Source organism: Ostrinia nubilalis, chromosome 11, assembly GCF_963855985.1.
Source record: "Ostrinia nubilalis chromosome 11, ilOstNubi1.1, whole genome shotgun sequence".
In the NCBI taxonomy this organism is placed as follows: Eukaryota; Metazoa; Arthropoda; class Insecta; order Lepidoptera; family Crambidae; genus Ostrinia; species Ostrinia nubilalis.
In genome coordinates this window covers 6,157,628-6,181,711 of record NC_087098.1, presented here as the reverse complement: position 1 = coordinate 6,181,711, position 24,084 = coordinate 6,157,628, and the positions used below count along the sequence as shown (strand labels likewise).

At 37.2% G+C, this 24,084-nt stretch overlaps 6 protein-coding genes across 6 annotated transcripts in view; all 6 read left to right on the top strand.

Moving 5' to 3' along the window:
• The window catches only part of LOC135076152 (venom prothrombin activator notecarin-D2-like), a 220,340-nt gene that overhangs the window by 44,459 nt on the left and 151,797 nt on the right, over nt 1–24,084 (top strand). The window lies entirely within an intron of this gene.
• On the top strand, nt 110–1,172 carry LOC135075854 (uncharacterized). The gene is made up of 2 exons (XM_063970314.1): nt 110–162; nt 364–1,172. Exons 1-2 carry the CDS (start codon nt 151–153, stop codon nt 1,006–1,008), a joined length of 657 nt encoding a protein of 218 aa, XP_063826384.1. The 5' UTR covers nt 110–150; the 3' UTR covers nt 1,009–1,172.
• LOC135076145 (pupal cuticle protein C1B-like) lies at nt 4,384–5,661 on the top strand. Its single transcript, XM_063970615.1, has 2 exons — nt 4,384–4,422; nt 4,991–5,661. Exons 1-2 carry the CDS (start codon nt 4,411–4,413, stop codon nt 5,579–5,581), a joined length of 603 nt encoding a protein of 200 aa, XP_063826685.1. The 5' UTR covers nt 4,384–4,410; the 3' UTR covers nt 5,582–5,661.
• Nucleotides 13,856–14,607, top strand: LOC135076153 (cuticle protein 64-like). Its single transcript, XM_063970622.1, has 2 exons — nt 13,856–13,885; nt 14,136–14,607. The coding sequence occupies exons 1-2, from the start codon at nt 13,874–13,876 to the stop codon at nt 14,517–14,519; spliced, it is 396 nt and encodes a 131-aa protein (XP_063826692.1). The 5' UTR covers nt 13,856–13,873; the 3' UTR covers nt 14,520–14,607.
• LOC135076143 (keratin-associated protein 6-2-like) lies at nt 15,654–16,535 on the top strand. Its single transcript, XM_063970613.1, has 2 exons — nt 15,654–15,706; nt 15,795–16,535. The coding sequence occupies exons 1-2, from the start codon at nt 15,695–15,697 to the stop codon at nt 16,443–16,445; spliced, it is 663 nt and encodes a 220-aa protein (XP_063826683.1). The 5' UTR covers nt 15,654–15,694; the 3' UTR covers nt 16,446–16,535.
• On the top strand, nt 18,461–19,461 carry LOC135076134 (cuticle protein 16.5-like). The gene is made up of 2 exons (XM_063970603.1): nt 18,461–18,525; nt 18,612–19,461. The coding sequence occupies exons 1-2, from the start codon at nt 18,514–18,516 to the stop codon at nt 19,380–19,382; spliced, it is 783 nt and encodes a 260-aa protein (XP_063826673.1). The 5' UTR covers nt 18,461–18,513; the 3' UTR covers nt 19,383–19,461.

Below are 24,084 nucleotides of genomic sequence, written 5' to 3'. Positions count from 1 at the left end.
TAAGGACTAATTTTGTTTCCGAGACATTGGTCTCACTTCTTGTAAGACAAGTTTCAGGCGAAGGATTAATTTGATTGTAAAGGTATATAAACTTTGCTCGAGACAATGATATTGTCATTCAATCACCTTGTTTCGGCCAAATTTTCCAAAATGAATTTAAAAGTAAGTGTTTTAAATTGAGTGGTAATTATTAATTTGTGTTTTTTAATAAATAAATAATTTTATTTCCTAACTATATTAATGAACTACTATATTAATAAACGATGTAACTAAATTCATACTGAATGCCTTATTGGCCTCTTTGACAACGCTGTACATTCGTGGATCTCTTATAATATAGGTACTTTTTTCATCTTATTTCAGGATATAGTCTGGTTTCTCTGCGCAATCGCACTATCAACTTCGAAGGAGTGTGATGATGAATCTGAATACGCGTACTCGTCAATATACAGATCCTTTGACACTCCAGCCATCACAAAAAAAGAGTCAAAGTCTGAACATGTGAAGATATCACCAGCTCCTGAAGTGGTCTACATATCCAATCCAATTTATGATACTATATTGACTCAAGAAGAAATCAAACCTAAACCAGATGAAGGAGCACGTGAGATCACACCAGTGAATTTAGACAACGCATCCAACTCTAACAATCAAGATAATGCAACTGCAAATGCAACTGAAGAGAAGAAACCAGTCAGTCAGTCAGTAGCACAGAATGTATCTGCTATGTCAGTTGTCCCAGAAATGACCAACGCTTCTGACGCTGTAATGAAAGCAACTCCTGAAGTCAATGCTTCTGCAGCTCCTGTAACTGTTCCAGCACAAACCAAGGGTTATACTTCACCTCCGTTAACAATGCCAATTATTCAGCCAGGAAGACTTATAACTCCTGGACTATCTGCTTATGCATCTTCAAAGGAAGACCAAGATAATGAATATGTAATTGAAAATAGTGACTCAGAATCACAAGAATCTGAGGAGTCCTTTGATGGGTTCAGCATGTGGTAATTTTAGTTTTTATGGCGCGCCTGACAAGTAAATTAAGTTTAATTTGAATATAATTATGTAATTATTGCGACATTTTGCTTCCATATAAGTGTTTAGAGTAAGAACTTAATTTATTTCGAATTATACTGTAGAACTGTAATAAGAATTTTATTACCAGCTTGTTAGTTTAAAACAACTATGCTCATTCCTAAAAAGCCAAAGCCATATTTCGCGTTTCGTAATTCTAATCGCTAAGTAAGTAGATAACTTCCTACAAGTACTAAAAAACAGACTTGTTCTTAAAGGAAGTTCGTATATGGGCTGACAAAAATAAGCAAGAGCGTGTTTAGTATTAAAATAGAGATTTTAATGTTGATGGAATGCCGAATTGCCTGCCTGCAAATAAAACCAACAAAAAAGCTAAAAATAGCACTTTATAATAATATAAGCTCTCGCAACATCTCCCACACAACAATGAAACTTAAGTAAGTAGTAACATAATTTTGCGGAAAGTATTGGCATCGCTAAAAAGCTACATGGTAAAACTAGATAATTCATTTATGAAAACGGCGTTGCTTATAAAAGTTAAAAAATGTAATTTATATCCATAGCACAAAACTGGTTGACTAGACTGTCAGCTATTTTTATTGCGTTTGTCCTTAATGAATCCTAAGTACAAATGAGTTTTACTAGACCTGGAGGCGAGTTTGAAAATATGAAAATGAAATATTTTTTCAGCGACAAAAAACAAAATCAAAAAGAAAACAAAACTAGAACCAAATAGACTAGTGATACCGAAACGGTATACACTCAGCATCATAGGTCATCGACTTTTATAGATAGCTTGTTTTCTTTTATACGAGTGTGTAGAAATGTGGTTTACTTTTTTCTGCCCTTATTTCGTATTTACTAAGGCACGTTAACAAAATGTTGACAATGCGTTGGCAAACCGTCTCGAATCGCAAAGCGAGCAACCCGTCGGGTAACGGACGAGCTATGGTGGCGGCACGATTGACCTGTCCACGTGTTGCAAAAGCAGTCTAAGGACTAGTGCATGAAGTTGCAAAATATTAAACATTTTTGGCATGTTTAACATTCTGGTCACTGCGTGAAACACATAAACTCTTATGATGAGATACGTTGCTACAAGCATAGAGTAAGGCAAGGTTGCACCATCTTACTTTAACTTTGTCTGTCTATTAACTCCTTAGAAAAACACCGGTTAAGGTTACAGTCACGGTTAAAATAAAGCGGTGCAACTCAGCCTAAGTTATACATGTGTTGTACTTATAAGAAACTTATTCGGTTTCCCTCTCAATACAACGTTTTGCTATAATCAAAAAGCTAGACTTTTAAAGCATAAGCAGAGGAAAACTAACCAAATATGTACACGTTCTCTAGTGAAGACTTGCAAAACTTCAGTACACCAACACAATTTTTTGGTTCAATACCTTTCTTAGAACTATGTGCACTACGCTTAAGTACATGCAAAGTTGCCCTTAGACAAAAGCACCACATGCATTCGGTTTACACAACTACAAGGCTTGGCTGGTTCCAGTACTGGACCAATTGATACATATTATTTATCTAAATTGCCTATCAACGTAAAGTTTTTTACACTATAATTATGCGAGCAAATTCATTTTAGTTACACGGTAAAGCACAAGTTTTATTAGTCCTGTACTGTATATGAACTGATAAGGACGTCTAGTTATGAAATGAAAAAAGAACTTTCTATTTTTGCTTATCGCTAAGTTTTAGAGGTCATCGTACTCTTCTTCTTCTTTAGTACCTCAAAGGCGAAAAAATACCACTTACTGATTAATCACGAAATATCAGAAACTATAATGAAATTTGGCAGGTAGGTTCCACTTGTACACACCGATAAGAACGGATTATACGAAACTCCACCCCTAAGGGGTAAAACGGGGTCCACGCGTAGGAAGTCGCGGATGGCCGCTATTCTTTTATAAAAATGGATGGCAATTTATTCTGCCATTATCGTACGTGAGCCATTCAAACTTCAGAGAAAACGGATTTTTGCTTTAATTCAGTCTTTCCCAAAGTGGGCGATAACGCCCCCTTGTGGGCGCTGCAGACTTAAAGGGGGGCGGTAAGAGACCCAGAAAAAAAATCTGGACGTTGTGTAGAGGCTTGGGAGGCGTCATTTACTATGAGGACTCTTAGACACCGACTGAACACTCGACACTCGGCTACAAATGGGGGCGCTAAAAAGAATTTATTCTCAAAGTGGGCAGTAAACAAAATAAGTTTGGGAACCGCTGCTTTAATTGATAGACTAAGTACTGCAAAATATCTTAGAACAAAATAACACTATTAATGTTCTTTAAAATCGAAATCTATTGAAAAAAGTTCTGACTGAGTTGTAGGTTAGGTATGTCAATCCTATGTCGAAAGACTGTTACATTTTTAGGTTCACATTCAGTGTTGTCAAGGAGTTGTTACATGGCGGATAATCTAGACATAAATCACAAGGATCTAGCTCAACTCGCGTCTCGTATGTTACTAGTACTTACGTATATTTTCGCCGGATCCTGCGACATAGTCTAGGGCTGCCGATTGCCTCAATTTCTTAACTGGACGTAGCTTCGCAAGTTAGTTGAGTTCTAACATGCCAGGCACATTTTTCCACATTTCTTTATGTTCATTTGGGAGTGTTATTATGAGTTAAGCGCTTTGTATTATGCTTTTCCAAACGTCTGATGCTTAAGACACTTAACTTGTAGTTCAGAATATGCTCTTTATTGGGGAGCAGTGGGCCTATGTTCAGCAGTGGACGTCCTATGGCTGAAATGTTGATGATGATGAATATGCTGTTTAACGCCAATTGTTTTTAATAGGTAACTCGTAACATCACAGAATATTCTACATCCTCCCAAAATATTCTACATCCTCCAAAAATATTCTCCCAGCAATTATATTTTTAGGTTTTTTGAAGAAATAGAAAAGAAGATTTACTAATTTGGTATACATGTAACGGATTAAAACAGCGATATTATCATGTCTGTTCTTCACTTCCCTCTCCAATTTCTAAATAGGATCCTCATTTCTTTCCACAGTAGGTACGAGTATACCAATGGCTATGATTATGATTTTTTTAAAGATTTATTAGTAATTTGTATTGCACAAATTACTAATAGTCCCGTTAGCCCCTCGTGGTAAGCTAAAATATGCTTGTGTTACGAGTGGGTTCCCCACAATAGTCGAGCGGCAGTAGGATATTTTATTTCTATATCTCTAAAACTCTAATCATAGTCAAATTCCTAGGCAGCCCTATATGTATCCGCCCGAGGTCAGCCCTCATGTGGCACAAGGCGGCGCCCGCGCCGGGGGTAACGACTCACTATAAATGTGCGCAGGATCACACACGCAGTATCACTTGTGAACTGGACTAATATCAAAATGGCCGCCAAGGTACAGCTCTTGTGATGTGATACATAGATTAGATAAAGTGGAAATGTAGAAAAGTGAAAGTTTTGTTTTTATTGACTGCAGTTTAGTTGCAATGTTACGTAGTATTGATAAAAGTTCAATGACCGCTTTGATAAAGTGTTTTCGGAGTTGCAAGCTTAAAAGCTTCTTTTTGATTCATTGAACTTTAAGTTCGTTTCGGAATATCCTTTTGTAAGGAGATACTTTTACACTCCTGTAAACCAAAAAGTTACTTTACTGAACTTACAAAAGTCGTTCATTCGCTATGAACTACCTGTTGGTGGTTCGTAACTAAGATCTTTACTTCCATAATTATTTCTATCAGTGCATTGTAAAATCTGTGAATTTTGTAAAAATACTTTCGCAAGATTTTTTGTAAAGCTTATTTTCTGTTTTGCACGTTTTCATTTATAAAACTAAAAATCTAAACTTTTTGATGTCCACATACATCTTTTAGGTTGCATGCGTCAAAAAACACAAGACCCTTATCCATGAAAAATATCTACAATTTGATCATTCGATCGTTTTTAATAAAATATTTCCTTTCCAGTTCGTAGTCCTCCTGTGCGCGGTGGCGAGCGTTCGCGCCGGTGGTTTGGTCGGTGGCTACGCTGCAGCCCCCTACGCCTCATATGCCGCCCCAGTGGCCAGCTACGCGGCCGCTCCAGTGGCCACCTACGCGGCCGCCGCTCCCGTGATCAAGAGCTACGCTGCCCCTGCCATCTCAGCCTACGCTGCTCCATCATACGCAGCCTACTCCGCTCCCGTCGCATACTCCGCGCCCGTAGTCAAGGCCGTAGCACCAGCAGTGTCCTCGGTCTCATCCTATTCCACGCACACATCCCACGCCGCTCCTATCTACGCTAAAGCCGTAGCTCCCGTAGCTGCCTACGCTCACGCTCCCGTAGCGTACTCCGCTCCCGTATCGTACGCGGCCCCCGCCCCCGTCTCCTACGCCGCTCCCGTAGCCACTTATGCTTCCCACGCTCCCGTATCGTACGCCGCTCCTGTGGCCACCTACGCCGCTCATGCTCCCTACGCTGCGTACTCTGCCCCAGTCTACAAGTCCGCGCTGGCTTACTCTCACGCTCCCGCTGTCTCCCACGTCTCATACAGCGGACTCGCCAACTACGGCTGGTAATTCCTGACTGTACAAATCTAGTTGTTTATTTGTATATTTATTTTTATACAATGCGAATAAATTGAAAAATTGAAAACCTATACACATTTTTATTTCTCTCTGCTTAGTGTATTTATAATTTGCATAATTGATAGTAACTCAGCGTTTACTCGCTCGACGGCAAACAAGTTTTGATATGTAAACGTGTGAAGCAGATAACATTATCGTTAGGATAGCTAGTTGGTACTTATCTTGGCGATATTACTTGCTAGGTAGGATACTACTTTTTGCTGTGTGGACATTCAACAAGGTTTTGTAATTCTAGTATAATGTCACTAGTTGATTTATAGCAACGATATAAGAGTTGATCTGATGACCAATATGAACCAATAATTTATAAAATGTAGAACTTTCTTATACTGATTATGCTCAATTAATAAATTATAAGAACGAAACAATGTCGCCGTTGAAACAATAATATAAATTCTCTATTCTCTGGTTATTGCTGAAAAGAAAGTCAAATAAAAGAACAAGTATACGATTCTAAAGTAAACGCGATTCCATTGTTCCTGGCTCATTTGCGCTAAATAAATTCGATTAAAGTGATTCTGCTAGCTTGAATCAATGTTTATTCAATTTATGTTAAGAAAACTAACTGGTTTATAGAGCTAACAAGTTCATTCAGATGTATGTGAGACCATCTTAACGTTTTAATTTGACTGCCTTTTTAAGCGTCTAATTACTGAAAATATTAATTAATAACGTTACATATTCAACAAATTCACTATTTTACATAAAAACTATGCATGACCCAAGATATCGATAACTTTGAGCGTCCGAAAATTTAGTTTAACCACTAGCCTAAATAAACAAGGGACTGGCATAGTTTACCTAACAAAATATTTGTATAAACTTTGAACATGTAGTTTGATATCTAAGATGTCCAATGATATCAAAGGATATTTTTGGGAAGTTAGGACCGTCCGGCAGCAATGGAAAGAGATTAATTACAGTAGGTGTCAAATAGTTCGTGACACCCAAAGTGACAAAAAAATGATAATACAACCTTATTCCAATTGTAACAAAGACGTGTCGCGAACTGTTTGGCTACTTTGGGTGTTACGAACTATTTGACGCTGACTGTACTGACAAGTGAAGTGAATGACAGCAGCCTGCCCGATAACCTGACGATAGATTGACCTTATTCTGTACCTAAATATGATAGGAATTTATTAAGAGTCTTTGGACGCATGGCGCCATTGATAAATCATTCTTTCCAGAAAAATCCAGATGAAAAAAATAATTATGCAGGACAAGGCAGGTATTTCACCGCAATCGCACCTAATGTTAAGTGAGATGATTCTAGTATCAAATAAGTAACTACATGTAACCAAACGTTCATGAATACTGACTAAAATACGCTAACCACTAAAATATGTTTATGTATGAAGAAAAATTCTACATCAATTATTAAGAGTAAAAGCAGTAGATTTTTCCAAGTGGAAAATAATCTCTAACTTTCATAGCGTGTAGTAACCACATTACAATCAGGGAAAATGGACACCACCGAAAGGTTAAATCCGTCGGTACAATACGTCGGAGAGCGGAAAAAAGCTATGAGCTAGAGATGTATCTTCTATCCTAGTGATTATTCGGAACATCGACAAGTTTGGTAACGAATATATTATTCTTCAAAATTTCGATTTTTTTTTTAATTCTCTACCATACCATACAATTTCCTGTACATAATTAAAATAATGTAAGATTTCATGGTTTTCCTTTCATTTGATTTATCAAGTTTGTTAGAGAGTTTTCATCCTTATACATAACCCTAACAATCGATGCAATAAAAAAAATACAGGATGTATTTTTTTACAGATGTTAGTTTGTTAGAATTCCAGGTGTGGCAAGCAAATTTTTGGAAATCTTTGAATGCAGTTCTATTTCTTTTCAAATATAAAGGAATGTTTTCTTTTAGTAAAATTTTCTATCTACAATATTAAGAGTACTTTCCCTCCAGGTGGCATTACAAAATTTCACCCTGTATACTTACCTACCGACAAGGAATTAGAAGACAGAAATTACAAAACAGAAATTTATATCACGATATTTTCAGAATGTTCCATACCAAAAAAATATCAATGTATACATAGATAGCTCATCTAATACTCATCAATTGGCTTCAGTTAAACATGAGACTAATAGGAACTCTATTTATCGTTCAGTTCCCACGATTCAAAAGTAAACAAATCAAAAATCTATTCATCGATGTTCAAGCATTGGATAACCTATGGACATCCCTTTTCCGCACCCACAAAGGTTTTCGTCAGGTCACTCGGCAAATCGCATTTCAGTCAATCGCCGCTTTTCTTGACAACTTGGATGTAGTGCCCGTGCGAGCACTCGAAACCGTACAAATAGGTTTTACTGGGTTACATGCATTAGTGTTAGAAAACTGGAAAAGATTGCAAGTAGTTAAAATAGGGATTTGAAATCACTTCAGCTATCCACCTAGTTTTTTGGTTCCCCGTAGTCATCATACGTTTAGATATAAAACATCGTTCAATTTTTACTCGAAGATAAGTAAAAAGTGTAAAAATTAATTAATGGAGTAAAAAGTGTAAAAATTAATAGTTTAAAAAACTAGAAACACGCTTTCATTTCTGCACAAAAAAGACAAAAATTCCGCCGTTCCGTTTAGGAGTTCCCATGGACACCTCCCGACTTCATCATCAGGACCCTGGACATCATCTAGCACTAATGTGCTCGAAAAGACAAATCCAATGAACCCAAACTCAATGCGATTCCGCCGTTTTGTTTTGGAGTTCCTATGGGCACCTTCCAGTCCCATCAGCAGACCAGTTCGATGGTACCATAATATTATTATTGTATTGTCATCTAATCTACATAATAATTGCCAAGTTTAATGATGATACAAGAATTAGAAGTGCGTGTAATTCAGATTCTTAGATTCCATTGCATACTTAGTTACGTGCACGACGACCTAATAAAAGCCAGTTAAAAACAACTGTTACAATAATAGGGAATTAAAAATATGTTGGTTCACTGTGAACTAACTGTAAAATAAGACAAGTTCTTTACTTACATCAATTTCGCTGTAATAAAATGTTACTTATCAATTAAGACAAAAAAACACGCACAAAAAACAATAAAACTAGACATTCAATATAATTAGCGAATAATTATAAACACAATTAGCGTCAACAGCTCATAACAGCAATTATGCGTTAATACGAAAGATATTCATCAGCTTTAGGGTTCCCAAGAGATACATAAAAACGGCTGAAATGATCACGTCACGTTAATTAATCCAGATCTGGTACCAAGATGGTCAAAATTGTTGAACAAAGTTATAAAAAAAGTTTTTTATTTACTCTTAACCCCTAATAAGACAGTGGGAATTATTTCCCGCCATATTTGTAATCTGATTTTCTTCACGTCCAAAAACAATGAAAAAATTTAACTTTCTATGAGGACGCTAATATGCATGCATTGCTCATGGTCATGACAAACATAGTCACCACTATTCTAACTTAGTATTTTATTACTTTCTGTGAGAACTTTATGTTGTTGCAATAAAATTTAAGTAAGTATACCTCTTTGTTAGACCTTGCAAAAGTTTAACCGGTAGTGTCGACTGTCTAATGACAAACTTTATAACACTGTAAATTAAATCATTGTACGGAACCATATTTCTTTAAGTAAACAGTGCATTTTATTACGATGATTAGACATCACGAGCAAGGTCAACACAATGCAATCGAAAGTGCGGAACCCACCACCTTGACTCACGCGCAAGACAACGGATTATTTGACCACGCGTCAACCTGCAATTTGTATGACTGCCATTAAACAACTATTTGCACCATCTGAATCCATCAAGGCTTTTGTTGATTGAGGTTATAATCAGGGTTAATACAATTTGATGTTTCGAGAATTGAGTCAATTTAACACACAATATAATATTAGCACTGCTACATGTAAATAGGGATTTAAGGTGTAAAAAATAAAATATCACTATCATAGCACACAGGTATTTTAAGTATTATATTATATTCTCCAATCTGATCAAGACCTCATAAAGGTAGCCAGGAAGGCGGTGGATGCAGGCCGCTACCCATCGGATTGTGGAAATCATTGGGGGAGACCTATGTTCTGCAGTGGACGTTCTGTGGCTGAAATGATGATGATGATTCTCCAATCTTCTGTGGCTCGATTCCTACCTACATACACTGTGAGGTTAATTTATACATTCAAAAAGAGCAATGAGCACTAAGGTACCTACAAATGGACTGATGACACCTACCTACTGTTATGAGCTTAGAAAATCAGAATTCCTACTCCGCAAACCTGACGTTAATTGTTTTACAAAATTCCCGTGGAATTCTCCTGGACGCAGTTTAAATTTTAATTTTTGCGGGACGCAGACGGCCCGGCTCATAATTTTATTACAGCTTTTTGGCTTTTGGTACTTTGAATGCAAATTATTCAAAATGCAATAATACAAAGCATTAGCACTGTCCCTACAGACCGGGATTTTTCTATTTAATTTTTATAAACATATTTTATAGAGTAGATGTTTATTTTCATAAAAGCGGTGGCGCGGTTAATTAATTCCATGTAGATTTTACAACTTTGCATTAACATTCTATTTGGAAAACAAAAACAATATCATAATATAATAAGTTAAAAGCTTTTTTTTTTTCTGAAAGCTTACATTATTTTTTTCAAAAGTTATAAAATTTTTTCGGGATTTTTATATTCTAGGTCTCAAACTTTAGTACAGGCTTGGTAACTACAGCACTAGAGCTTAAGTGCTGCCTTAATTATGCAGTACTTACCTGGCTACTGTCTTACGTTGATAATAGGTAAATGTTTTTTTTTATGTGACAGGAGGCAAACGAGCAGACGGATCACCTGATGGTAAGTAATTACCGTCGCCCATAGACAGCCGCAGTCCCAGGGGCGTTACATGCCGAAAATATAGCTTAATTTGACATACAACAGCGTAATACCCAAAACAGTTCTTTCACAAAATGTCCTTGAATCTCTCCATAGAGCATGTCACACGCACGCGTAGTTAAGATGAAACGTTACGAAAATCTCGACTCTTAAGGTGTGAACTGCCGAAATTGGCCAGGTCCAACTGGCTGCAAGTTTAGGGTTGGCAAATCCTTAAACCACAGTTAAATATTTTACTGCAGGAGAGTCATACGAGTAATCTCCAACACACGAAAATAATCGAATTCAAAAATCAGCACGATACAAAAAAAATATTTAGATTCAATGGCTAGGAAGAATTATAACTTCAATCTTACAATTTTCGAAATAAACTGTATCGTCGAAGATCGTGAATAATATTAGTCTTTATCTAAGCTATTTACTTAATATTATGTACTAATTTATAAGTAAATCTATAATAGTGAGCTTAATCAATTGATTTCAGTGTCTTTAGATGCATACATAACCTAGATTTAGTTTCTCTGATATACGAGTAGGGTTGTAGGTAAAAATCTCAATAAAATGTGTCAAGCCGTGAGTACATAATGTAACTCATTAATAAACGTCGTTTAGGCCGTCGTTAAGACCCGTGTCTTACTATTTTAGTTAAAATGTGTAAATATTTTTTTAATTTGACGTAAAGACAACCCTAAACGAGTCCATTCACAGATCTCGATATGTCCCAACACGTCACGATCTTGACTCATTCATTGTGTGCGTTCGCACAAAGTTGCGCTTGCGACGCTTTGTGCATACTCGTATTTACTAGGTAAAGTTAGATGCATTAAATTTTATGAGCTTACACCGATTATCTTTAGTACGAGTACAATAGCTTTACAAAGAGAACTAAACATTATAACTGCTTGTTTCTTTTCTGGAAGTCAAACCCAGACCCTCCAAGTAGAGAAATTTTGAAAGATCACGTACCACGGAACTAATTACGAAAAAAAATATTTGCTTTTTGATCTTACTATAAAGTCCTCAATAATATCAATAGCACTTTGTTATCACAATTTCAGGTTTGATTATATGTGTTTAGAACGATCTCCGCTTAAACTTAGCTCTGTCTCTGTTAAATAGACTGTTATTAAAATAACAAAAACCATTTCTTCCACCCATTCTAAGTTTTCTCATTTTTAAATAGAAACATTAATCTTAACAAAACTCAATCACTCTAAACACGTTCCGCTAACCTTTCAATTAATCTTAATGTGATACAAGTGTTACCATAACTAATTATTGATGTTAATGACTAATTAGAATCATTCCAAACTCGGTAATGACATAGTAAACACAGCTATGGACCTTGTTGCGAGTTTTTATGCCCCGCGAGTGTGCCGCAGACACTAAATGAACAAAGTTTCTGCCTCGGATTAAATAACACTAAGCAAGTTATTTTTACCGAATTAGTTTCCTGGGACTATGTTTTATAGAGAAAAGTTAAATTCAGACGATCCTACTCGTAAATAGAAGATTTTCTTTTTCTTTATATTTTTTGGGGTTTTAAAAACCCTGTAAAAGCCCCAGGCTTTTATTGCGCGCTCGTGGCGTCATAAATAGATCAATTGGATCTAGTGTCGTCTATCTTAAGAAAGACTCAAATTGGCCTAAAGGTAGCCTTTCGAACCAAGCGTCACAGACGCAGCGTCTTTAACTTTGGTCTTGTGCCACCAACGCCGCGTCACTAACTCGCTTCGAAAGGCTACCTTTAAGACCAAAGCTAAAGACGCTGCGGCTGTGACGCTTAGTTCGAAAGGCTACCCTAACATCCACTACTGGCGCAAATTTTACTCAAAATTAATCGAACTCAGGTCTGTAGTTGTAACATTCTAGGTACTTACCACTGAGCTATGGGGCACAAAAAAAAAGTTACATCATTAGTGTAGTCAGTGGCAAGCTGTAAAATTATGATTTACGACTTCCAGTACGTCAATTTCTTGCCTTAATTTTCTTCTTCTTTTGTCTAATTAATATTTTACTAGGAGGATTTTTTAAGAACAAATGCCAAAAATAAAGTAAATAGTTTCCAAGCAAAACCTCGGACAGACAGACAGTTTTAAAGAAACTATAAGGGTTCCTTGTCAAGACTACAAAACCCTAAAAAGGTCCATAGATGAAAAAAAAATCGTTTGGTTTTTACGATCCAAAAATTCCATATCTGCTATTTCCTTATCACAAAGTATCTCACTAATGTTTTCAAAAGTGCCTCAAAGGATAACCACAACGTTCACAAATTGACAGTTACGCAACGCAAAACCTGTTTAATCTTCAATATTCTTGCTCTACATTTGCGCAAGATTAAAAAAAACATTGACCACTCAAAATGCCAATAGCTAGGCAGCCTATTTAGAAATAGCAAAGCCTTAGGCTATAATAAAGTATTAAGCACATTGCAAAAGTAACTAATATATTTTATTTTTGTCGTGACTTGTCAACGGACTTATAAGCTCGGGTCGATGAACCTTCCTTGTTGTGATTGACCTCAAAGCTCTGCGGTTGGCGATCGAGTTAAGACTTTTAGATGGTTGTATAAACTTTAACTTGTTCAGGAGCTTTTCCAAACGACGACTAAGTGATAGAAAGGCTAGTGAAACTTACTTAAACTTTGAAATTATTTTCCATTATCGTTTTATTAAGGGCCAACGCAGACTTGCTACTTTAATGGCAATTAATAACTTACAAGCGTTTTGAAAGCTCTGATGAGTGAGCTCTGAAATTATTAAAATGAAGAAAAAATGTTTCACCTTGGGGATGCACTATGAAAAACTTTTAAAATTAAATTCCAAAGGGATGCTAAATTGAAGGTATAAGGAAATTGATCAAGTGACTGACAGACAGTCGCTAATTATTAATAAAATAATTAAAATTTGTTATATTGTTCTTAGGTACGTTTGTACAGGTTGAGTATGGTCTAAGTTTCTTTACGTATTAAGTACGAGAAAAAATATCCACGCTTTTTATAAATGTTCACTTAATGTCCACAAAGCACTCATTCCATTTGGTGTAGATTTTCTTCCGTATCACCATTATAAAGTTAATTAGTACCTAAAGTACTTACGTTTTTATGGCTATTTCACCTTCAGAATTCTTAGCACGCTACAAGAATTAATTTTTAATATCAAACCCAGGGCCTTTGCATAATGTTTGTTATAATAATTTGAGGTAATTTGGAAAAAATGTAATGTAGAGCCTTGACAATGGCAAAGTTTCCGAGTTACGTTTTTGTATATAAACGCACATTTTAAATATTGACATCATTCTACTTAACATAATCGTAGAAACAATACAACCATGTTCGCTAAGGTAAGAACGTTTTACTTATAATTATTTTCTGAGATAAATATATCTCTATTACTAAAAGCTTTAGTGCTTACAGTTCCAATTTGTAGATCCACCAAATGATCTTCCATTTATGCCCTAAAATGTATCATTACTCATCGGGAACAATGTAAGCAATTTATCACAGACTAGATTAAAAGATTTATTCAGGTGATTCAACAATAAATAAATAAACTGGCTTCAGTTCTATTCTACATTATTCATTTATTTTCAGGTATTCGCTGTTCTTTGCTTGCTGGGTCTGACCCGCGCCGGTCACCTCTATGGCGGTTACTCCGGCTATGGAGGCTACGGTGGCTATGGCAGCTACGGCGGCTACGCAGTCGCTCCTGCCCACTCCTACGTTGCCGCTCCCGTCGTAGCCAAAACTTTCGTAGCACCTGCTCCTATCATCAAATACGTAGCACCGGCCCACGCTATCTCATCTGTGTCCCAATACAGCGTTCACTCGAGCCCTATTGTCAAGTCCTACGCTCCCGTCAGCTACGTTCACTCCTCTCCCTACGTTGGCCACTCCTACTCTCCCATCTCCTACGGTAGCTACGGCGGCTACGGTTCCGGCTACGGCTACGGCGGCTACGGGAAATACGCCTGGTGAAATACCAAATAATTGAATCTATTTATTGTTTTTTTTTTTTAAGTATTACAACTTTTTAGTAAACAGTGTCAATCAATAGCTATTTCATAGTACACTCAAAATGATCGAACAATAAACTCTTTATAAATACATATTATAAATTACACTTTTTTCATATCCCTTATCCCATAATAATTATTTATTCTGATCCTAATCAAAATTATGTATACCTACATTTACAACATTGCTGCAAATTAACAGTTTTGAGCGTATTGATAAGCCTCAGGGCTACAAATTAGTACTTGGAAATGAAACCAGTTATGTAAATAACTTAATATTTACAAATGCTTGTCATAAACATAAACTTGACAATATTTTATGTGTTGAATATCACCCTACAGAGCACACATAACTTAAGCATTAAATGGACTTGTAAAATTTGCATACTACAAAGTTGAATTAACTTAATAATCTTTCAAGTTTTGAGCAATTAGTTGAAATTAACGTGGTACTTTGATCGTAAAGGTCAATCGCCCGTATTCACAAACGATGCTTGCTTAAGTGAAGCAGCAAATCGAACGCACAGCGTTGAATAAAGCTCTGTGGTTGGTTCGTGTGTGACCCTGTGCGTCCACGCGCACTGTGAGACCTCATAGTAATGTTTGTGAATACGGCGGTAGTCTGTTCTAGTTTTGCGAAATATGCAAATGTTGGCGTAAAAATGCAAACGTTTGCAAATTATTGTGAAACACCTCTATTTACTTATCAGACTATGTTACTAGTTAATCTTGATGGAAGATTAATAGGTTTGACTGTTAATTCTTCATAGCAATAAATTCCTAATATGTTCTGTGGATGAAATAATTCTTATCTGTCGCCAAGCAAATGGATCGATTGATATTTATGTATAATGTATGTAACATTTACGTAATTCAGATGAATGATTTACTCAATAAACGAAACGCATCATTACTTATGGTTAACTTAACATAGTTTACGTTTCAACATAATGAATTAATTACCTCTTGAGTGAGTACTCTTCTCACAATAATTAAGACACGTTACGCTCCGTTTTCCTAAAATCTAATTTAGGAACCTTGAAAAAGAGTATTTGTTTCCGACGTTTTTAGTATAAAAGCCTGTAACAATAGACTCCACAATATTCCACTCATTACCCTCGAAGAACAATCAACAACATGTATTCTAAGGTAAATTGGATTGCTTCCATTTAAAAATTATATTTTTAATTGTGTTCTATTTGTTGTGATACTTATTTGTTAATGTTTTTGTTCACAGATCGCTCTAGTCGCATGCCTTGTTGGTCTGGCCCAGGCCGGAGGCTTGAGCCAAGGATACGCCAACAGTGGATGGAACGCCAATGCTGGATACGCCAATAACGGATGGAACGCCAATGCTGGATACGCCAATAACGGATGGAACGCCAATGCTGGATACGCCAATAATGGATGGAACAACGCAAACGCTGGTGGTTGGAGTAACGGAATCGGAAACAACGGTTGGAACAACGGCTACAGCGGCGCGTCATACGGAGGCCATGGAAACCTAGGCTCTGCGGTGTCTCACGTGTCCATAGTTAAAGAAGTCTCCGGTTCAGTACCCTACAACGCTGGTTACGGTCACGGTGGTCAAGGATATGGAGCTGGTATTGGCGCTGGCATTGGCTATTCAGGTCACGGCTATTCTGGTGCCCCAGCCACCTCATACGTGTCCCAATACAGAGCTCCAGCTCACGGTTCTGGCTATGCTGGCGCAGCCGGCTACCGCGGTGGCTATGGAGCTGGCTACGGCAGTGGCTACGGAGCCGGCTATGGCCACGGCTACTCAGGGGCTCCCGCTACCTCCTACGTGAACCAGTACTCGGTCTCCTCAGGTCACGGTTCCGCTGGTGCATACGGCGCGGCTTCATCCGGATGGAACAAGTGGTGAAAATACTTAACTTAATCTTCTGTACCTGATTGATACTCAAATGCTTGTGATATTAGATGTGATAATTAATAAAATGTTTTTTTATTGACATTGAGAAGTTTTCTTTCAATTAGAGTTAGCTATCCGCAATTTAAAGATGTCCATGACCTGGTAATACCGGTCTACGTCAGTCATGGATGTTAGCGAAAATTTTAGGATGATGTCCAAGTTGGTTTAAAGTGTACGTAATTAATAATTAAATTCATTAACTTAGTGCCACAGCACAAGCTCTGCTTTTTAACCAATAATTTGTGTATTATTTGATAAAATATGTTTTTTTTAACTTAATTCTTTAGAAGGCCTTGATATCAACGCGTAAAAATATTGGCTGCATAATATCAATGAAAGTTCACTTGCACTCATTTGTAAGCAGCCTGAAGGTTGCGATTACAATGCACAGATGAATAACATTATTCAAATTTTTGCTATTACAAACTCGTTAACATAAGTAACTTGTAAGCATTGTTCTGGAATGTTTTGATATTATTTGAATGTTTTAAGGCAACCAATTAATAATAAGGACTTATTTAATTCTTAAAGTTTTTTACTTAAACGAGTACTTTACATAATAATATGAAAAAATAAGGTTAGATACAGATGCCTTAACATTTATCTACCTTCTACATCAGTCACCCGTAGGCTACACACATCGTGATAATCCGAAGATTCGCGCTATCGTGCAATGATGTGTGTAGCCAAGTATTCGCATACACTTCGATGCTTTTTAGCACAGATACAAGACTCTTTAAATTTTACAGTCAAGAGCACATTAGGGTATACATTTTTGTTGCAAAAAATCTATTACAACTACGAGTATTTAAGATGCTACAGCGTTTAGCTTGAAGACTGTCGTCTGCAATTTTTTACCAGTAGCTTACGCCCGTATGCACAAACGATGTCTGCTTAAAAGTGAAGCAGCAAATCGAACGCATTTAATAGAGCTTTGTGATTGGTTCGTATGTCACCCTGTGTGTCCACGCGCACTGAGATACCTCATAGTAATGTTTGTAAATACGGGCGTAACTCTTGAGTTGTTTCCCAGGCATTTGTTGCAATTGCAACATTGCCATCTCTATGCAATTTGAACAACCTCCACAGTAATGATCCAGTACATTTTAATTATTATACTTACCGCCAAACGGCGTTTACCGCAATAATAATAAAATATAATTAAAATGTTTGTCTGTGACGCAACCTGCCGCGGTCCTGGTTCAAAAGTAATTAGACACAATTTAACCTTACTTATTCTAATTTGCGAAAATTTTATTACGAGCATAAATTTGTTTCCTATCCTTCTAATATACAATTTATAGCCGATAAAGTTGTATGTGATGATAATGCCTGGATTTATGTTGTTTTACTCTTTCACGCTAAGCCTACTTAGATGCACTGCAGACCACCAATTTTTTGTTGGCCGATAGTTGGTCCGGCTGTTAATCAGTACGGAAATGTATGGAAATGCGCACATTACACCCATTTGGTATCGTTTACACCCATTACACCCATTGCAACTAAAAATCGGTGGTCTACGCCTAGGCTAAAACTGCACTACTTTTTGTAATTGCCGTAAAGCTTCTCCAACATATATTCAGTACTTTAACCTGATAGAAGAAAGTTAACACTACATCAGTGATGTAGTACCTACCTACAACAGAATAAAGTATCCACTTAGTAATATAACATCAGAACAAAAGGCTATAATTTTGATTAAATTAACGGTTTTTCGAGCGATTCCAGACAGTGAAATATCATTAAAGAAGACAAGACTTGCTTAATTACTGTGAACTTGAGAAAAACGGATTTCCTTATAGTTTATTAATAAGTATAAGGGTAAGGCCGACTCGTACGCGTACATCGGTTACACAACTTTAATCGCTCTGTTTGGGTGGCGCCTCACCTTGACATTGTGACAGATCGCCCGCGGCAGACTCAGCAGATTCAGTACCAATACCAGTTTAAGACGCCCATATAAAAGCGAAAGCAAGTCCCCCAAAACTTATTACAAACCACAACCACGAACAAGACAAACATGTTCACCAAGGTACAGAGGAGCTTTTGAATTGGATTTTTAATCTTCAAGTGAAATTTGAGTGAAATTTGAGTGTTATTAATTGGGTTTTCTTGCAGGTCGTCTTCGTTCTCTGCGCCGCGGGTCTTGCCTCCGCTGGCAACCTTCTCCACGCCGCCGCCCCAGTGGCCTACAGCGCCGCCCCCGCGGTGTCATCTGTCTCCTACACCTCTCACGCCGCTCCCGTGGCCTACGCCGCTGCCGCTCCCGTGGTCGCCAAGACCTACGCCGCGCCCGCTGCCGTCTCCTACTCATCCTACTCTTCTCACGCCGCTCCCGTGGCCTACGCTGCTGCCGCTCCCGTAGTTGCCAAGACTTACGCCGCCCCTGCCGCCGTGTCCTACTCTTCATACTCTTCCCACTCCGCCCCCGTCGCGTACGCCGCCGCTCCCGTCGTCGCCAAGGCCTACGCCGCTCCCGTCGCCACTTACGCCGCCGCCCCCGTCGTAGCCAAGGCTGTGGCCCCCGCTGTGTCCTACAGCTCGGTGTCCCACGCTGCCCCCGTGGCGTACGCCAGCCCCGTCGTTAAGACTTACGCCGCTGCTGCCCCCGCGGTTGCCCACTACTCTGCCGCCCCAGCTGTTGCCCACTACTCTGCCGCCCCCGCGGTTGCCCACTACGCCGCTGCCCCAGCTGTAGCCCACTACTCTGCTGCCCCAGCTGTAGCCCACTACTCCGCTGCCCCTGCCGTAGCCCACTACTCCGCCGCCCCCGCTGTGGCCCACTACGCCGCCGCCGCCCCCGTTGTTAAAACCGCGGTGACATACTCCGCTGCCCCCGCTGTCTCTCACGTCACCTACACCGGCCTGGGAGCTTCTTACGGCTGGTAAACTGTTATTGTTGTTAAATAATCTTATTTCAAACGACCTTTATTTATTGAACATGAATAAATTATGTAAATAATTGATACTTCTTCGTATTATTTTTACCTACGCGTCACATAAACACAATAGGCATAAAAATTAGAAAAAGTAGAAACCATTTTCTACTACACAAAATTATTATTCTACAATAACAACATAGTACCTACTTATTTCAAATCAATAACACTACACACACAGCTGTTTCAACTATCACTAACCATTTGCCTAGCTAGATCTAAACCTCAGATCATAGAAGGGAAATCTAAACTAAGGCGACGTATGTAATCTCTTCATACAGACCTATGCATAAACGTCCATGACTCTGGGTATAGTTAAATGATCGTGCACATCTCACTAAAATTCGTCCTCAACAGTACTTGAACCGGCAATCAGAGATTGCTTTGCGGTCCGGTTTGCGAACCACTGGGTCAAGCAACCGTCATTTCGTATTAATTACTTACAATGCCATCTTTTAGCAACACCTACCTCCTGCAACATAACTAAACTGTAATTAATATAACTCAATTCCAAGGATATGTACTCAACAATTTTGATGTCATACTTAAATCGTTTCCACAGTCCTCAGATCATAGATTAAGTAATGCCATACTATACTAACCACTTCCGTTCTTGCGAAGTCGATAATTTACACGATAACTTGGTAAAGGCCTATGATATTCCTGCGTTAATATTATATTTGACATTTAACGTGTAACAGAATCCGATGGAATTAGTTATCACATCAAAATATGGCTAGGTATCCATATTTGAAAATAAATTATTCCAACACATGGTTATAGACTAAGAGCTAGTGAACGCTAGACCTACGTCATTTTATAAAAGCTGAAAGTTTGTCAGCGTATGCTCCCAATATAGGATATAATGTTGGTTAATTATGAAGTTTGGGTCATGCCACCATGGGAGCTACCCTAAAAAACTGTATGGCAAGGAGTTGGAACTGTCTAAACTGTCTGGCTGTTGGGGAAAATACTTCTAATTATTGTCCAAATATTATACATAAAAATCAGATTTAAAGGTATTCGTATAAATCATGTAGAAAGTTCATTCAATATTGACTGTCAATGATTTAAATGCCTGTTTACTACGAGTACAAAAACTTTTTTACACAATAAAGAAGGAATTCAAAAGAATGGGAGAGCTATTTCAGTAGTCTTGTTCTTACCTATCAAAATTCAACATATTAAAATAAATAAGTACAAAAATTAAATGCAATGTAGAGCTGTAGAGTAAGTACTCGTAGATGTAATTAACATTCTCGTAGTTGCCATTGACCTCCTAGTAAAAGTTGAAAAGTCCAGAAAATTCCTAAGTGCCGTAGATGACCCTAGTCACAAAAGATTAACTTTACTTTAATGCACATCAAAAACATTCATGAAGATAAACTACTTGTTCAGTGCATCGCAATACAAATAAGTAGGGCTGCATAGTACGATTATTTAATTATGCATCGCCGATTGAGTATCTCTGAGCGCTTCTCAATTGCAATTTCCTTTTGCAATTTGATTTCTTATTGTGGTCACATGTAATAATCGTGTGATCTCCACGCGGTGGTCTTTTGTGCTTTATTGATATAAACAGCCCGCCCGGATACGCAAGTTTTTATTCTATTTTGCAAAGCGATTTAGCTATCAAACGCAAATTCAATTGAATAAATTACATGGTACGAGTAATAAGATAATGCAAAGTAAGTTGGTTAGTAAGCTTATCTCTATTAGAGATTTTATATTACACTAGCGGCCGCCCGCGACTTCGTACGCGTGAATCCCGTTATACCCCCTTCATCTATCTTACGCGGTTTAGATTTTTTCATACAAATGTTTTTTCCCGCTAACTCCCGTTCCTGTGGGAATTTTGCAATATCCTGTTGTAACTAAGCTTTAAGTTTACTAAGGTATCTGCATGCCAAATTTCAAGCGTGTAACTTAAGCGGTTTAGATTTTTCATACAAAAGGATTTTCCCGCTAATTCCTGTTCCCGTGGGAATTTCTAAGTATACTATAACCTGCCCAGGAGTATAAAGAATAATTATACCAAGTTTCGTTAAAATCCGAGGAGTAGTTTTTGTTTCTATAAGGAACATACAGACGGACAGACAGACAGACAGAAAGACAGACAGACAGACAGACAAAAATTTTACTGATTGCATTTTTGGCATCAGTATCGATCAGTAATCACCCCCTGATAGTTTTATTGAAAATATATTTCATGTACAGAATTGACCTCTCTACAGATTTATTATAAGTATAGATTAATGCTGAGTTGCACCATCTTATTTTAACTTTAACAATTTTAAAAACTCTGTCAAATTCCATACAAAAAACATCGATTTATTGTTATAGTTACGGTTGAAGTAAGTTGATGCAACTCGGCCTAAATGTAGAATTCTTGCCCATGAAGTTTTTTTTATCCACAACGAGGAAGCTCTTAGCTTAAGTCTCACCTGATGGAAAGTGATGATCGTACCGAAAGTGGAGGCAAGCTTCATCGAAATCCTCAACCACAGACGAAGTGGCTACAATATACATCACATTAATTTTTTACTTCACAAATTGCTACCACAATATACTTTAGAAGCAAGCAATTACTTCATCTAAAGTCACTTTTAATAATTTAAAAACTAAGGAATTTTTATTAGGTATGAAATTTTATAATACATGAGCAAAACGACTATTACTCTTAAAATAAGTGATCTATCTTAACCGCTATAGTTTTCCTTGAAAGTTCAAATAAAGCACTATTATCATGAATCAGATTTTTCAAGCCAACAGTTTCGTTTTTACGTTGGGAACTATTTGAGTGTTGAGCCTAACTATGTAAACAAAGTATTTTATTATTAAAATGATATTAATTGTGTTTATTGGTATTCTCTTTCATGATCTATGTACTTTTGGATGCGTCTGAAACACTTTTCATAACAGTTTTTCCTTTCTGCCTGAGGCACCTTCAAAGCATGGTTTTTGAGCGCACGGACAGTTACTTCTGTCCACTTAAATCGCTGTCCACGCATTTAATTTTAATACATGGGTACCAAAATAAATAGTTTAGATTCCAAGTAAGATTTTAATAATGACTGAACCAGTTTATTTTATATTTTAAGTGTTCCAATAGTCTGTTGTATGACAAGACGTGGGAAATCCCACTTTTTCGTCAAGAATGACGATTTTACTGTGTTGGTCAGTTTTCCTTATTATACTGAAGACTTTTGACAAAAAGTAGCTATTTACTATTTAAAATTAACCATTATAAATTTCTATAGTGACGTTTCTGTCAGACAATCAGGTATTCCGGAAAAATAGGCGATCGGAAGTTTTAAAGTGTTCCGAGCGCATGGGCCTTTTGTCAGAATTGGTTCATCTTAAAACACCTCAGTAGCCTATTGTTGTTTATTTTCAGGATCTTAAGCATAGTTCCTTGGTTCGTCAACTGTCACAATTTTAAAAACGGCTTTTGAAGCACTTTAAAGGTATTTTGCAAGCATTTACAAGGACTAATCGAAACAAGCATCCTTTTGAGCGTTTAAAAAAATTTGTGACATCCAACGAGAAAAAGTCTTATTAATGATAATAAATGATCATACAATATTTTATTACTGCTAGTGGAATTAATGCCTAGGGTTATCTCAATCCTACGATATGTCACATGACGAGGTTTCTTTTAGATTTTTCTGACAACATCAATGTTTTCTGCCACAATAACTCATTTTGGACGACTTTCACAAATTTCGCTGGTGAGCCAATGATATACACTATTATATTTATTAACTGGCGTTTTATAATGGTAAAAAATACATCTTTATCACCAAAAATTAAATTTAGCTGACCGCTTCAGTTTTGTATTGATTATCCACGTAGAAAGTCATAATAAATCTTCGCGCGAAAATTTCCGCAAGTCATTTCCATGTTCATGTGGTCAAGATAATTTTCAAATTTATATTAATAATATAAAACGTGCTCAAATGATAAAAAGTTCTGAATAAGGTTATAGTCAAAAATGACAAACTTTTCATTAAAAGTATCAGATATCGTCTAACAATACGTATGTTGTCAAGGCTCACAACTTAAATAGTGCCCTACGTAAATTGGCACTTTAAACTTTAACATTTTGCAAACGGATCCCTAAATCGATAAATAGTCTTAGAAACCCCTAAGCCATTTTAAAAGACCTATCCAACGATACCCCACACGATGGGGAAGAAGAAGAAAAAAAATCATCCCCTACCCAAAAAAAATTTTTTTCCAAAATTTTATTCTACTGTTTTGTCGGCGTGATTAATATACAAACCTCGGACAGAGACAGACATATCGAAACTATAAGGGTTCCTTGTCAGGACTACGGAACCCTAAAAATGAAAGATCTTATTATGCCTTCTACATAAAATATATGAATTCATTATTAACATTTAATGTGGTCGACTTCTATCTACTGTGACTGAGGGCACAACAAACTTCCGATTAGCTTCGTAATGTTAAATATGGCAGGATTCATAACTTTTGACAAATATGACATTGAGCCAGTTTTAATCGGTGCTCGAGTTTGAATCGATTTCGTTTCGCCCAAAAAAGGATAATGCAGACCATTCCGCTGTCATCGAGATGTTACTTAATTTTATCGAGTGAATAATTTTAATCGACCTACATACATAATTAAC